Source organism: Mya arenaria, chromosome 15 (assembly GCF_026914265.1).
Source record: "Mya arenaria isolate MELC-2E11 chromosome 15, ASM2691426v1".
Taxonomy (NCBI): Eukaryota; Metazoa; Mollusca; class Bivalvia; order Myida; family Myidae; genus Mya; species Mya arenaria.
In genome coordinates, this window is record NC_069136.1 from 20,010,912 (window position 1) to 20,029,192 (window position 18,281).

The 18,281-nt window shown below is 32.6% G+C and overlaps 1 protein-coding gene across 1 annotated transcript; it reads right to left on the bottom strand.

Annotated features, from left to right (window-relative positions):
• Nucleotides 1-36: 36 nt before the first annotated feature.
• On the bottom strand, nucleotides 37-1,308 carry LOC128220412 (P2X purinoceptor 7-like). Its single transcript, XM_052928790.1, has 3 exons — nucleotides 1,117-1,308; nucleotides 517-747; nucleotides 37-306 (listed from the first exon to the last, which is right to left on the bottom strand). Exons 2-3 carry the CDS (start codon nucleotides 720-722, stop codon nucleotides 156-158), a joined length of 357 nt encoding a protein of 118 aa, XP_052784750.1. The 5' UTR covers nucleotides 723-747; nucleotides 1,117-1,308; the 3' UTR covers nucleotides 37-155.
• Nucleotides 1,309-18,281: the final 16,973 nt, after the last annotated feature.

The window sequence follows — 18,281 nt, forward strand, 5'->3', positions numbered from 1 at the left end:
AACAAATGCAAAAGTAATCCAACCTGTCAAACATTTGATTTCAATTGATTCATCACAAAAAACACAAAACACTTGTGGTAAAATATTGGAATAGTAAAATTGAAATCTGACACATAAGTAGCAAACAATATGTCGCAAACATCTGTCATGACTGCCTATAAGTCCTGAAATCCCTCATACTGCTGTGATGGAAACTGCGCCCTAATCCTTTGAACTGCACATGATGGAAGTACAACACGCACCTCTCTTCCCAAATATCCCCAACACCATCTGACAAACTGGCGATATGCCACATATCTCTGTTGCCTGCAAAATAAGATGTCAAACCAATGTGAAATTATACAAGTAACTCCCAATTATAGGGGGTTAATTTTTATATGCGGTTATAATATTGATGATATTAAAACAAAATGAAGTTCTAAGAATATCATGTGATAGCATTCTAGTGACTGACAGAATGTAAATAAACTTTGAACCACATGCATTGATTATTTCTTTTATACAACTAAGACTTACTCATTATCTTCCTGTTGCGGCACTCCATACTGCTGTCTGTACTGGTAGTATGCAGTCTCTAGCACATAGCGGTCCAGGCAAACAGTGCCAAACCCGGGGTGGTCTGTTATACATTCAATGTCATGGCCTTCTTCATTGAACACATCCAGTTTGAAGTTTGTTTGTTCAACATCACGGCAGCATACCGATTCCCGCTCTGTATGCATAGCAATACAGCTATTGCATCTGCACCTAAAACAATTAAATCATCAAATAAACTACAAAATTACTATAATCAAGTTCTTTTGCTGGATATGGGATTATAAATGATAATCTAGATTAGAAATTTGATGTACAAAATAATTTATAAACCAAGCAATAGTTATGAAAATATTATAGTACAGATAGTCACGTTCATGTATTTTCAGACATTTCAGTTTTGACAAATGTTGAATTACACGACATTCTTAATTGTCACATGAATTACAAAATATAAAAACAGTGACACTGAATGACTTAAAACCAAACTTGTATTCAAATTGAATTTGCATTTTAACATTTTTGGGTATCGATTCCGCATAGATAAAGAAGTTCAAATTAAGTTTAGTAACTTTAGGTTACCAGTTCGTGTTGCCAATTCGATTTCCATCATCTCCGTCGTGAAGATCTAGACGATTAATGTCGTCTTCAATTAAATCATCCCTATTTAATGGTTCAAACTGATATGGAACAATGTTATTTTCAGCGTCATACGAGCTAGTATCCGAAAAATCAATCGATTCATCTCCGTCAGTTGTGTAATTCTCGCTGTCAGACATTTTGGATTCACGACTGTGACGTTACAGTCTGATCATCGACTTCGCACTTTTCCGGAAATATTTCCGTCATTTTCCGTACAGGTATGAAATGTAGCGTAATATACCGTTCGGAAACAGGTAAAATGATCGTAAATTTTCGTAAGAAAATTACCAATCAAAATATGATGCCGAATAGAACCTATACCGAAAAGTTTAAAATAAGGCTGCATAGTACCTTTAAGGAGTTAAATGTTCAAATGAAAACAACAACATTATAATGACTTATTAACTGTTAATTTCACTGAATATTAAGGACATCACAGACTAAATGGAGTTAGTTTGAGCTAAACGTTTGTATTATGCGAATATGTTTGGCTGTTTTGTTCATAATTCTAACCCTTGAAAACCATTGTTATCAGGTATCAAATTGGACTGGTGCAATATTTGTAAGGCTGTTTGACAAGCATGTACTACCAAAGCACTAAAATATAATGGTTAGGATATTTATGAAACATAGAGTAAAAATAACTGAGGTCTTTGGCCTAAACGTGACCCTCAGCAAACTATATAAAATGGTGCATTCTTTGGTTTCGTTAAGTATGGCCGAAATGTTCATTGTTTATTGATTGGTTAAAAAATATCTAATGACCTATGCTGACCAAATATCAAATTGATTGCTGATGCAAAGCACTCAAAATATAACCTTAGGATAACTTTCAAATCTAGTGCACACAATAAGGTGCATATATTTACTTTATAATTTTAGTTAAATCTTTTCCAACCATTTTTGAACTTAAAATGCAAAACTGTTGATGTCTCGATAAATGCAAAGTTTATTAAACGAAAATAATTATCATTGCACTCAAACTCTTGCATTCTTTTACAAAATAAATAAATGTGTACTTTGCATTGTTACAGAAATGCAGGTAAAGTAAATATAATACTCCAAAGCAACAAAATTATCAGTTCAGAAGACAATTTATTGTTTTGATCATATTAGAGTAAGAATTTATATGGATTGTAAAAGGTTAAGAAGTAATATGAAACGAAATAATCTATTTGTATGTAGCTCCTCTGTTTTTTATTTCTGATTCAAACCAGTACATTATTTTAAAGTCTGAGATTCTAACGTTGATAAATTGCCTGAAACAAAATTAGTCGTACACGAAGACAGTGGCGCCACTGAATTCAGTCATTGAACCATTATTATAATATCTGATAAACATTAAGATATTGAATATACATGTTGAACATGCCTTAAAAAGTCGTTCAATGCCCCGTAGTTTCATATTAATGGGATAATAGAATGCTAATTAGTTTCGTTATGAGTTCCATTACAAACCAATGTGGAATTAGTAAATATCATAATATGTGATTGTGAAATTATTCGTACGTATGCTATGATTTCTGTTGTAAGCGATTTATTTTCAAGCATGCTATATATCTGATTTATTTAAATATCTGATTTGCTTTTCAGCATTGAGTCTCCATTATTTCGCATAAACAACTTTTCTATGTTTCTAAACATAACTTAATTAGAGTTTACTGCCCTTTTTATTATAAATAAACCAGCACCACTGTAAATGCACACATGTTCTTTTATATGGATTAATTTCATTTAAATTTACAAAAGGTATGCTTTATATAGGTAGTTTAAAACAACCTGTGTATTAAATAATTCAGTTGGCACTTGGATGTGTTTGACATTCAACCTAGATGTTGTGAGTTCTAGCATCTCCTGGCACATTTGCTCTTTTATAATTGCATCCAACCCCTTAAGAAAAACAATAATAAAACAGTGGGCATAAACACTTGCTTGTATAAATATGGTTTAATATTTTTACCACATACAGTATGATTAAGCTGGAAAAACTAAGTATTGATAGGTCAATAACAGACAACTATAATGAACTAATCAAATAAGTTTGACTACTGAAAATACTTCTACAAAGATATGGTGCGGAGACGTCTGAATTGGTTATCATTTGAGTAAAGAACCGTTTATACTCAACAAACGGAATCGAGCTGGACTTAAACCAGTTAACAGTTGTCGCTGGAATAATAAGGATCAACTAAGGCATCTGTTTTCTACGTTCTTCAGCTAATTATGAACGCGATTCCCGTACAAAGTTGAAGACGGACACGGTGGGGAACACTAGAAAGCTTCTCGCCTTTACCTGGAATCTATCCTTATTCCTGTAAATTCCATCAAAGTGAGTTTGTTTTATTACGTTTACGGGAAAAATGCTGTTATATATAATTATGAGCTTACATTGTTCTGTGAAAACGCAAATTAACGATACTCAAAGTCAAATCCTGTCCTTCATCAAAGCTCTTTACCCACTGTTGTAGCAAAAAAATTACCGCGACCTTACTCCTGGTTTAAAATGAACAATGCACGCCAATAAAATTTATCTCTACGACAGGCTGAAAATCCGTAAATATTATCTTCTACATTACAAGTTAATGATGATATAAATGTAATCACCGATAATATACACACCCTGGTATTTAACCGAACATGAACACTAAAAAAATATATTTTGACCTAAGGAATGGTTGAATATCAAAATTGAATACCCATACAAATGGCCTACACTCATAAACACTGACTGAAAACCAAACATACACACACATAAACTTAAATCTCCGACCTAACAACCTGTTGTAGACCTAAAATACAAACTTAAAAAATCCCCGCCCTAACGACTGGCTGAAAACCTTATACACTCACACAAAATAATGTCCCTACCGTTGCATACCATATCAACATTACCTCCCCGACCATACCCTGAATGAAAACCAAACGCACATACACATTACATTCATGACCTTGCGACTTGCCGAAAAAAACACACACAAAAATACACACACATACGCTTTACCCCCACGACTATACGTCTAAATAAAAACCGAAGATACGTACCTAATACTTTGCCCTTCGATTATACGACTGGCTGAAAATAAAAACTCACTATGAACTATGTTGAATCGGTATTGTGCTGTTTGCTTTTGTAATATGAAGTTCACCAGTGTATACTTTGTCAAACTTCTGATTGAGGATACATTATAATTCAATATTCTTTAGACAGCGTACATGCCAACCCAGCACATCAAGATTGTCTTTGTTGTGTGCACATAATTCGAAGTTCTCCAAATCCATGTACAAGATAATAACCGATTGTGTGCGCCCTGATTAATGCGCCCCTTCCGAAACGAGGATTTGATTTTTTTGATTTGTTTTTATATATTTACTGACATTCCATTTTAAATTAAGATGAGATAATTGCACTGTTACTACGTTTGAGCAGTCATATCTTTTTAAAGCGTTCAGAAAAATAAACTTATTGGAAACACAACAGTCGTATGAGCAGAGCACCCTAGATTTCATTGAACTATATTAGCCTAATATATCATTTGAAATAACAGGAAAGTCATTACCTGTAAAAAGATATTTGTTCTCTTTTCAATGCCCGTAAAATGCCATACTGTCGATGATCAAATGTGTTATATCGCTAAATCAGAAGTGTTAATTGCAATTATGATTGTTTTATTCAGATAATGTTGAACTGTTATAATTTAATAATAACTCACTGGCGCTGAAAAGTGAACCAAAAGTTAGTCAAGCAAAATATAACAAAGGCCGTGAACGATTTATAAAGGCTTGTCTTAAAATGCACATTGGTTCATTAAATCATGGACGCAGTTTACTGTCTATCATGTCATGTTGTCTTGTATTTTTGTCCTTGAATATGATTGCAAGACTTGATGAAATACAACAGAACCTTGAATATAGGCAGCGCCAAAAGATTTTATATACGGAACCCTTTCAATGAATGGATAGTTGACAGCTGGTACTACGTTTTGTCTTATTTCAGGAGTTATGACTTTCGTCGACATCAGAGAAAGCAGATGGCATGTTGACTGTCAGAATAGGGAAATGTTCGTTATTTGTGTACATTGCTGCTTTAGTTAGCAATGTACTTACAATCCTTTAAATACGCACGAAAACAACGTTTCAAATGTTTCAAGTGAAATTTTGGATTTTTAAAAAAATAACAACAATGACCTTGAACATTTTTTGAAAATATCGTTGTAAAAAAAGTATCGATACATTCGGGCTCATGGAATTTGTCTTAATGTTTCTTGAGAATTTTCAATGGTATACATATTTTCTGCAAGTGTAAGTTTCAAAATTTAACCCAATGTGCACACTTTTGTTTCACAATATCAACCGACTGTAAGTGAAATAAAATAGAGAATCTGTTATAATATTTTCGCTTTTACGTCTGATGTATAAAAGGGTGAAAACAAATTCAACTTCTCTGCTTGTTTAATTTTAATTGATTTTTGTTCCAAATGGCATCGCAAAATTTCCTTTAATAAGTTTATTATCGCGTTTTAAATTGTTGGATATGGATCTCATGGGTAATTTTAGAACTGTTGCAAGTCGTTTAAAACATGTATCAACTGTGTAAATCAGAAACATTCACATTTAAAGTACAAGCTTTATGTCCGTGTAGGAATGTTTAAGAGGAATTAAAGAGTTCCAAATGGCGATGGAGTACCCTTAAAGGCTTATTTTACTGTTGTTTAATGTCAATTTGCAGACGAAGACAAGTTATTTCGCAATAAAATCCGTACGACTAATGAAAAGTCAGCAAGCCTATAATGCAATGCAGTTTGAAGCCATGGAATATGTAATCTAAGTGCAAACTGGAAAGTTACACTTTCATATGTGGCTTCATCACTTATGATATTGCTTTTTTATCACAAGGCGAATACATCCAAAAATAATGCATATACTATTCTTTTAGCAATCTTAATTATGCGTAGATTAATACACTTCATTTAGTAATACATTACACACCAAAACACTGCAATTAATTCATATTATTATTAATAATAATTTTACAAACTACTTTAACTCATGCACGGGCATTTATCCGAGGCTCGTCGCACGGCGAAGATGACCGATGTGTTCCGATTGTGCTCTACTTGAACGGGCTTCTCGACCTCCTCCCTCTTTTCCATTCACTTCTGGTCTTTTAGTATCACGGATACCGAATTAACACAAATGATGGATTATCCATTTGGCGATACATACCAATTTACATTAAAGCACTCGAGGCAAATTACTCAACATCTCAAAATAAATCTTGTATTCAATTACGTGTAGTTCAAATAGGTCACTGCTTTAATATGCACTCAATTTCTCAAGCCTGCTTCAAGCAAGAATTGTTTAAGTTAAAAAAATGTAATTCCCATATTATCATTTTTCTACGATATAAAAATGCTAATAACAGTGGTTCTGGTATTTCTTTTTGCGGCCAAATCCATTCACCGTGTTATGAAATAAAGAGTTCAAATGCACACGAAAAATCATTTTACGTAACGGGAAGGTTAAACTTGCATAGTTATATCCATTCTGATATCAATACCAATGCAAATCATTTTTTTTATCAATTTGTTTTTATTTTTTCCAACATTCCCCGTTCACACTTTCTTATTTCTTCAAAATTGCTTTGAGAATAATCGAATACGAATTGAGATTTGTTGGTATAGCTTGGTTACGCATTATACCAAACATGCAAATAGTAGCGAAACGGGGGGTTTTATGTAGTGTTTTAGGTTACAATAAAGAGACTAGACACCAGTTGATACATTTGCAAAAAAATGAACACTGTCAAAATTTTACAGTTAATTCATATCGTTGTGTACAACGGATTGAATTCTACTTACCAGTGTAAAACATTTTTGTGTGATACAGAATAAAAAAAAACAAAAAAACAATGTGTTATACGGATTTTGTTTCTGATTCCAATATTGTTTGTTAAAATAATGAATCATTTGGATCGAAATTTATCTGGTATAATATAAATGCATCATTTTAGATGAAAAATTAAAATTAAAAAAGTATTAAATAAATGTTCATATTGCAATCACGTATGGCGTTAGGAAACATTCTTTTTATTACCTCTACCCAATGATTCGCCCATCGCGACGTTGTTAGCCCGGAGATTTTAAACTATTCAATACTCGGCTCTATTCACAATTGCAGGCCTTTATAAAGTCTTATAACTTTAAGAAAAATGAAATTAAAGTAGAAAATGTCTACTTATGTTAACGTACTGTAGTAGTTTACTAGTTCATTTGTCATTTACAATAATGCTCTTTTTAAATTTGTTTATTAATAACATGTGCCGAGTTGATTGTTTACAATCGCCTTAGATAAGGATTCGGATTAGTTTCTGGCCCGTTGCTATTGTTTCCGTGATTAAGGCCTTCCGTGTATGCTGGTCATCATCTGATGCTGGCTTAATTAACCCTTCGTACGTGTCATTTCCAATTATGCCTCATGAGGCGAAAAACACCCTCTGCAGCCCGATGACCTGTCAAAGAAATTTAAAGGTTACTTTTTTATATAAGGAAATTAAAGAACTGCTTTTGTTGAAGAAGTTGAATTTGCAACAGCATTATGAACATACTTGCTGTATAGTTTTCTTGTTCGTTCCAAAAACAGCAAATTAAAGATTTAAGGCGTGACATTTTTTCTGTTATCTTTGTATGGATTTAAGGCATAGCATAAAGGGTGTATTCAAATGATGTATTACCGAATATATGAATGTGTTTATCCAAAATGAAGCAACTTGGAACCACAGAAACAAGCCAAGCAGCCGAATCCTTACTCTGAATAGTTTTATGTTTAATACTACTCGGACCAAAAGCCAACTAGGGAAACCAAAACTAAACAGGAGAGCGGTATCCACACAATTGCCATATATTGGCAAACGAGCCGTAAGTGTCGGTTTAAACATGAAAACGTGTTCAACTTTCAATGGTTATGTTGGCTTAGGAATGGATTAAGATACAAATCTATCCAAGTACTTAAACTTTGTATAGAAGTGCCGCTAAGAACATGCGCCGTTTTATTTTGTATGCCAATCAATCAATCATTGTCATACGGGACACAAGCACTAACTCTTCGTCGATTTAATCATATATTTAAACTGAAAGTCGGTCGATCAAGCTTAATTTTAATTTATATGCATTTCGTATGAAAATTGCTATTTACCAACCACCAGAGTCTGTTTACACCGTCGTTAAATAACCATTGTGCTAATAACTGTTCCTTTGTAAGAGTACGTGTCTAAACGTATATAATATTAACTGGCGTTGACGTACGTTGACGTCATACGTCGATTTCAAAAATTAAAAGTCCAGGGAAAATAAACAAATGGGGAAAATAATGCACAAATATTTTTTGTGGATTTTTGTTATATCAGGTACCACATTTCATATACTATGGGTATAGAACAATCATATGTTGAAAAATGTGATTTGGGGGTAAAAATGTTGTAAAAATTTCCAAACATTCTGCATTTAATAGATATTGTATAACTGTATAATGTACCTAAGGTAAAGAAACACTGTATTTGATCAAATATGATTTTTAAGGTAAAAGTTTTGAAAAAAATAAATGGAAATGAGAATTTCTGGAATTTGCCATTTACTTTGTCAAATTTAGCAATAGAATTACCAGAAATACTGTTTATAATAGGTACTTTATGACGGTGTTATAAACCTTAAGTATAGAAACTACATTATGTAGTGAAATGTGATTTTTGGGGTATAATGTTTGGGGAAAAAAATGAAAGTGAGAATTTCTGGAATTTGTCAATTATTTTAAACATACAAAGGTAAATTAAAGTACTTCTTTAAGTAAAAAAAAAAAGCAAAAAAAAAAAAAAAAAAAGAATTTGCTAATTTCTGGTACTTGCCTATTCTTCGATCAAAAACTGAACAATTATGGTCACAGAAATGGTAAAATATTATTTGAAAACATTGTGCTATCAGATCCAACAAAAATGCGGTTTTGAGGTAAAATGTTCGGGAAGCATAAACGAAAAAGCTGATTTCTGAAATTTAATCATAAAACATTAAATACAAGCCCCAAATATGTAACTTTTAATAGTTCATGTATTAAACTTAAAGTAAATTTGTATATTCTTTGTTTTCGAAAAAGAGACCTTAACATTTTATATTTTGTAACATATTCATAGGTTTTTACATACATGAAACTGTTTTAAGTTGATAAGAGTAGCAATGTCAATACCTAAATGTAGCAAAGTTTATGCACCAAATTTTAACGCTGATGCCATTCTCACAGCCGACTCCTTTGCATGGGGAGCAGGCCTTACACATTCAGCTGCATGCTTCTGTTTGGCAGCCAGTTTGACAAGTGCACTGTACAACTTTCATAAAATGAGCATGAAATTCTATATTGAAGTTTGTGACTCAATAGTTCCCAACCCCATTATAGCGGGCTCGGAATAGTCTGTCTTTTCCAGACCTAGATTTGTATAAATTCCAGCAAACTGCGGTACATAACACATAGTTATTCATCATCAATTTGGACTTCAGCATTACCATTCATAAGCACAACGGCGTCTTTCTTTCTAAGCGTAAATTATTCCATAGAGTTGCCAGTCACTCAACCTACAACATTTTTACCATTTCTATTTGCTTCATAAGTATTAATCTCATATGATGCAACATCACTGGTTATTCTCTACATGGCTGAGCCATTGTCAAATCTCCACCACTTTCAAACTCCACCATAGTATCTGCTCAATTACTTAGTCCTCATGATAAAATTTAAAAAAAAGCTTAACGGTCTAGATAATACATTTCTGCATTAAATGTATTAACAATTAAGTCACATATTCGTCACATGGTGCCTATTATTATGTTGTTGTTACATACTTTCAATAGGCTATTTGTCACTTGTGATTATGTTTTAATGTCAACATTTATGAATCTATATCATATTTCTGCTTATATTAACGTATTTGGTGTTGCTGCAAAACATTGTATGACGTTGTCGTCACTTCCTTTATATGATTACTTTTTTTCTACTGATGAAGGCGTTCGGATATACATTATTATAAATAAATAAAATAAAAATAAACTTGTTTATTTCTTTTTTATTTTGAATATTGGCAAATTCCAGAATTTTCAACTTCTGTTCATATTTTAACGTGTTTCCCTAAAAGTGAATGATCATAGTCAGCAATAATTTTTATAAAGTCATTTGATATTTATGTATTATATTATAAGATACAAATATTCTGATATGTCAATGCTAAATTTATTTATGACATTTGGCGAGTGAAAGAAATCTTCAATTTAATTTATAGTTACAATACTTTAGCCAAACAATCATCTATCTCTCTGTTTGACATCTAAGGTTTGATGTAGAGCAGTTAATATACTTATGTTAAAATATACAGTTCATTAGGTACTTTTTCAGCTTAAATTTGTCCAGTTATTGGCAAACTCCATTTTTGTTTTAACATTTTAACCGAAGAAACCCATTTCACGATAAATGATGTGTCTATATATGAGGTTTGTGATGGTGCTGTATACAATATATAAAGCAGAGTTATATTGTATTTTTATTTGTAAATATAATTTTGATATAGACAAATTCAAGAAATTCATACTTTTGTTTAGATGTTCCAACATTTTACCCCAAATTCATTTTTTTGCTGAGAACATACATGAGTATATAAACATAGAAGATAAGAATGCTTAAAATCAATACAATGTAATATTAAACAACCTTGATTCAATTTTTATAAAAAACGAGTGTTGATTCAAAACCTTCGTTGCATTATAAACGTAATTATAAATTTATGTTTGTTTTGTTATTTAATTGATGTGAGGCGTTTTCCATTTTTCATGTGATTTTTATTTGTTTTGATTCTCTGCTTATGTTTCCTGCAATTCAGGCTATTGTGTATGATTAGATAAAAGTTTAAACTTTTCAGCTCAATCACGAACGAAAGAAACAAGTCATCACAAGAAGATCAAATACAAACTTAGCCAAACACAAAAAAGAAACCGGGAAAATATTGTATACAATCAACTTTTTGTATTAATTCATTAAGTTGGTTTGGGGTTCAAATCCAAAAGCCAATTCAAAGACACAAATGCTGCACTAGTTGAACAAGTTTAAAGAAAAATACAAAGGGGAAAACAACGACAGAAAAGCATAATGAAACGATCCATTTATTGTTTAACAGAACCAAAACAAGTTTATTAAAAAGCGCCATCTATCAACCTTGTTCGCCGAATCCGAAACCGCAGCTGCACGCGCCGTCCACGCAGTTCCAGTTAAGGTCGCATTGGTTTCAAATGCAGTCGGATGGGAGGGAACACGTGGCCGAGGCTGAAATGACATCAACAGGATTAAGCAAGGATAACCATACCATGTTTGCATTCAAGTGATTTGTACTTATTTCCTCTTAAACAATACACGTTGGTCTATTTCATTGTTTATTATGTGTTCTTGATCATTTAAATTGTAAAACGTAAAACAAAGAAATATTTTTGTCTTTCTATTTGTCGCTTTCTGGCAGTAGTAGAACATCAAATAAGGTATATCTAGATAATTAATTTGCTATGCAAGTATGTGCGGAAAGGCCTCACTATGTGTGCACGTGCACTGGCGGTTGTGGAACTCGAGAATGTAGTCGTTCTCCGGGCAGGTCACGTGACCACAGTCTCCGGTGTCTCTGCACTCCTCTCCATATGTCAAAGCTGAAATTACACGTTTATGTTTCAGTAGTCTGATCATCACGACTCTGCTGAAATTGTTTTTGCTTGTTAGTTAAACAATTCCGTTAAGTATGGTCAAGTTGTGTCTCTACGTATCCTTATTATTTGTATGTTTATCATCTTTATTATTATTCAGTATTCAATCGTGCTTGCATATATACGAGAAGTATTTTGTATGTACTGTTTCTCAATTTGCTACTCCGTGGTATTACATAACAGGTTGAAATTGCTTACAGATGTATAAAGGTCGACTTATTGCCTTTACGTAAATACAAAATAATCATGTGCATTTGTATTATATTTAACACAGAATAAATGCAAGCATATATAGTAAGTGATCCTAATTTAAAAATGGCATTGAAAGATGTTGAGATGATTTTTTTTTTTACATTTGGTATATTAAGACACGTTTCAATCAAAGATAAATAACGATCAAAGGAATGCAAAATCTGTTTAAGGTATCCGACCCACAGAAGGGTAGACAATTATGCCTGATGGTCATATTTTTCTTAGATAATTTCACAGGGTTTTATTTAAAGAAAACTAAATACCATAATTATTCCTAAAATGCAATAACAAACTAAGTTTTGGTCTTAAAGGCCTAGTTTAAGCCTTCTATAAGTGACCCTCCCCCTAAATCCGTGAATGTTACACAACTTCCATGTTAAGCCATGAGAATATCTACTACACATGTGTCACCTCTTAATTGCCTTGAGCCAATAAACAAATACACAGGAAACTGACCCCGACAGTCCAATGAACAGAGGATACACAGCATGGATTAATCATGCCAAACATTCCTTAATCCAGGCCTTAGATCGCAAAACAGGTAAATTGTATTTATCAGTAATCGGCAATCAGACACCAACCCTATATGGGGTCAGCAGAAAATCAACAGTTTACATTAAGATGACAGAAGCAAAGTCATCAGTGTTGCTTATTCGTGTGTCGAATGTCTTATCACAGTCAAAACCGGTGCAATATCGATATTATCTCCTGTGCCAGATGTACTTGTTTAACGATAAGGATTCGATTCCCGCTAGCGGCAGTTTTTTACTGCAATTTATCGATATTGATAATGTTTACATATATACAAACAATCATTTACCTTTCAATTCATAACAAAACGTATATAGGGTCACCATGCGTCAATATATATATATTAAGATATAGATAGCAGCAAATTTCCTATTAATATGAACGATAAATAAAGCATATTAATACATATTATATTTTTAACACAACGTTTACAGGTAAGTATTGATTTATGACGATAAAATCAATAGAACAAAAAGGTTTACCAAGACAAGCAAACACAACAACGCAGCTCAGAGCAATCTACATGGTAATCCGTTGTATGGATCAGTGTACGGTGGGATCAGATCCCGGCTTTATATATTCGTGCCTAAATGTCTACGTTTGGCAAAGGCTGAGGTCAGTTGTGATATCTTGGACAAATATGGATATTGACCTGTCTGGTCGTGAATGGGGGACATCTGTAATAGTCTTAAATGGACCGTCCCAAATTAAGAAACAATTGCTCTCGTAGTGTGAAATTACGTGCAGAAATATACTCTAATCGATCTAAGTTAGAGATGACTTATTGAACAAATCCAGCTCAGAATGGCCTTTCAATTATTTTATTTGTTTCTTGAAGATGCGCTCTTACTCCCAAATAAGATTTACCACACTCAATTGTTTTAATATACGAAACGTATGGATAAATGTCGAAAACAATGGTTCTTATGAAGGATACCGAGTTGAATTGGAAGTAATAACAAATAAGTTTCGCAAGTCGCCATCGAATGCTATTAAATGTATGGCTATATAGATAGATATAACCAAATTTAATCAACGTCAACACTAGGCATATGACTTTGGTCAACTCGACCAATTTCCTGGAGGTCTAATACAATAGGACCAATATAAGTGAAACATATGTATATATTCAGAATATCTAGGATCTAATATTTGGGGTGACGCACTAGAGGGCAAATTTTGATTCTGAATATAAGCGGCCGTCCCAGCGAGCTCCGACAAATAGGATCCAAATGTGATTTTGGTTTATTTATGACAATTGTAGTTAAAAATATGCATCCTCGTATAATTTAAGCATTTTTGATATTACCATTTACAGGTGTACTCGTTCACTTTAAATACATCATAATAAATAGTAATCCTATTTAAAACTAAGGCTTCATGCCGCATAGCGACGTGAAATTAGGGATAAACTGCTTTTTTAGAAATCAAGAAAAGTTGAACCGCTTAATAGTATTTCTGTTACAGTTTCAAACTGTGAATACAGTGTCACGTTGCGTATTACAAAGGGGGATTTTACACTTGTGTAAAACAGGAACACAGCGACATGGAGATGTAAGTACTACCAATAATTGTGTTTGATCATGTAGACCGCATACAGAAAATTTAACTAAATCATTTTCTCCATATCAAGGCGTTTTTGCAACTGATGGGAATCATTTTGCTTTAAATTTCAATCAAACTGATAAATACACCATGAAGTCGATGTAGAGGTGAAACAATCAATCAAATGACATATGTAACATCCTTCCTATACATATGCATGATCAAGCATAATTTGGATAAAAGTGAAGTTTCTAAAACAACCCCTTGCGAGATTAGTCACCACAACATCGCGTCACTTATAATGTTACCTGCATGGTTTTAAGGAATAAAATTATTGCATTTCAAAATAAGTTGGAAGCGATTGCCAATTGTATCCTTTGGGCAAAGTAGGATTTGATAAACAGCCAGTCGTTTTTAGAGGCAAATAACGCACTAAGACTTATGTATCTTACAGTCTTGTTTTGATGATAACGACAACAATACAACTTGGCTTATATACTGGAAGCTGCTAGAAACAAGTTACGTCTTGCCTTAAATTAGAAAGGTGACATATTTAGTACTAAATTCATAAAAGGATTTAACACCTTGTCAAACTTACAAATTTGTTGTCACTGCATATTAAAGACAAATTCTTATTCAGAGTTGATAGAAACAATACAACCTGAGAAGTAACTTCAAAAATATGTTAGCTCTTAACGTGTTTGCTCAAGCATTTAAACGTAGTAGTACTACGATGAAGTCTTACAACAGTGAAAACGCTAATTCGTTGTTAACATAAAACGATCGCTATTATTCAACTGTTTCCTTTACGCCAAATATTGTACGAGCAAGCAAGGCAAACATTTCAATGCAAATGCGCCAGACATCTATCTTTAACAGGCATTTCAAGAGAAATGTGCCTGATTTATCTTGTCCAAGTGTTGTAAACCCAAAATAAGAATTGAAGAATGATGTCGTCGTATGGACAAATTATAATGTTATCCTTAGTTAAACATTGAAATGCAAATTTGGTGATAATTTAACGAATTAAATTTAAAATAAATGAGATAATTGGTAGAAAAATAAGTAAAATGTTAAAAATAAGTACAAACATATAATTAAGATTTCAGCTTTATTTCACTGAAAGGTATTTACTTTGTGATTGAAAAAAAAAACTGATAAAATTGTACCGACTTGTATTCTTTATTGCAATTGGAAGTATGAATATATAATTTAACGTTATTTGGCAGTATATCATTCTTATTTTAAATTATCGTCTGGTTAATGTTTTTATTGCCCAATGTTTCATTCATGCAAGCAATAAAGTATAAGTATATCATGTTATACAAAGCGTTATACCAAATCATATCAATTTGAACAAATTTATATTGAACTAACTTTATTGTAATAATTGTTAAAACACTAGGTTTTCATATGGTGCACGATATGTCGAATAGTTTAATATCAGCATTATTTATTTACTTGTACAGTCGTGTGATCTCATTACATTTACATAAAACGAAAATAAAATGCGCTTTTACAAAAGTTGATTGCATATATGTGTTCACGTTTATTTCGACTAAGTGCTTCATTAATTTGTAGCGGTTTATCATGTAAAAAGACATTTGTGTCTGACGGTTTTGTGTACACCATTGCTTTAGTAAATATGACATTAGATACCTAATCGTACCATGGTCTATAGAGTATGACAGACATACATACACACAACCAGACTGACAAACAGACAGATAGAAGTTTATATCATACAGTTGTACAATACATATATCAATCAGACAAAGTTAAACAATGCATATGTGAGTTTAATCAATCACTTATATGGTACTGTAATTAATAGGGTAATTTACGTAATTCATTCCATGCTTTATATTAAAGAGTTAAAAGATAACAACATCTTATCAAATGCAAAATATTGGCAAGGTAACATTTGTTTAAAGATTTCGATACATTGAGCAGTTATTATGAATAATTTATAGTTCGTTGAATAATATACCAATATAGGCGTTTAGAAAACTCTATACTTTCGGTGCATTTTGTCTACATGTTGTCTGCATTATAATTATAATATACTATATATTTTACATTAAAAGAAGCCAGTCAGTAATGCATTTCTCCTGTTTTCTAACTTTCCAGACAATTTTTGTCACTTAAGTGCACATTTAGATACCATATATTGACTGATAAAGAATATGCATGAAGGCTTCTTACTAATTAAATGTCGATTTTGGCGGTAAAGTAAAACATTTTACACATTATCGAGTTAGGTTCAACAAATACGATGTTTATCAACTGCGTAAAATAAGTTTTTAAATGGTTTGAAAACAAATGTGCATGAAAATCAGTCATTATAACTACAATTTGGGTTTAAGCAGTTCTTAAGAGATGAAAGATATATATACAGTTTCATCTTAGACAGAATTGAAATTGACAACGAAGTCAGATTCATTTGATCAAAAACAATGTTTAACGTCGTTTACTGAAAATAACAGGTTTAAATCTAATTAATCTTGCCAGTACGTAATGTCGCTTTCAGAGCAACGTTTTGTGCACCAAACAATTTTGAGATACTATTGAGATTATAACCGTTGACTTGTTCAAGTCGTTTACAAAAACAAAAAGTTAACTTTCTGTTGATTAACATCCTGTCTAAAAAGTATTTATCGCTGACTCAAAATCTGCACTGGGAATAAGCTGTTGCTTAAATCGGAAAAGAAGTTATTCCGTAAGTACGGCAGTTGACAAAGATCCCCTGGGTTTTCATGTTTTTCCGTTAACCATGTGAATGCGTAGGTTCAATCTAACGACTTGTTATCCGCTCTAATCTTGTTTGAATAACAATTCATGCAGTCTTTCTGATGTTCCTTCAGAAAGTATTGCGTTTCCCTGTGTCACCACCTAAAACACAAAGTTTTCGCGCTCCATTCAAGAAATAATGCTGCCTTCTCCTCAGAACTATTTTAAGAATGATTTGATTATTAACATAATCTGAATCACAGAGGGCATATCCATGACAAGCACTAATTATCACATATCTATACGCAAACTATTTTCAATACGCATAAAAGAGTTCCAGCGAAAAGATACATGTATCACCTTATTTTGTTTAACTGAGGTGGGAGAAAAATCATCTAACATAGCCGTTCGTGTAAGATAGGATTGATAAACCTCGTTCCCGCTAAACACCCTACGCTCGGGTTGGGATGAACCTATCTTACGCTCTCGACCATGGAAGATACTTATTATCTTGTCAGTACTTATAATAAGATATATTGTCATATAATCAAATCACGATACCATATCAATGTGTTAAAGACGATATCTCGGCGGTACGTGAAACGAAGTGCATGAAGGATCCTGTGTCTGAAAATGTGCCACAGCTTTTAATCCGGTTATCAACCCGCGAGATCTTGGACGAGAAAAATAGTGGCCATCAAGCTTATTAATAAAACGAATATGTTTCGTTTAAAACAGGAGTTGGCAAAACCTATTCAGTAAACGTTTAAAATGATTATCCTGAACATTTATATCTTTCTTCTTCCATCTAACTGAAGGTAAACTAAACAACCAATGAAGTTTTCATTTGATATTTAATGAGATTGGTGTGGTCTAGAGTACATTTCTATTTAAATATTGAAATCGACACAGCTTTATGTTTTATTCTTTCAATACATGCGTGACAACATGCTCTGAAAGAAACAAATTAACGCATGGAATGCAGACATGCAATAAATCAGTGTAACCTGACAAATTGAATTTCTGTCGCTCTTGTGTCAAGTATTAAATATTCTTTACGTTAGTATTGTTGTTCCTATCCTCATAGATTACTATGAATCTTTATTCACATTAAATTAACTTGACTGAAAATGTTTCCATTTAACAAAAATAACTGGAGAATAAAAAGTATTTCAGTTTATCTTTGCTTTAATTCGAGATTTAGCGACGGGTGGAATCACGACAATTTTCATCCGCTTGCTTCACAATTTAAGTCGGGTTGTTGAAACCACG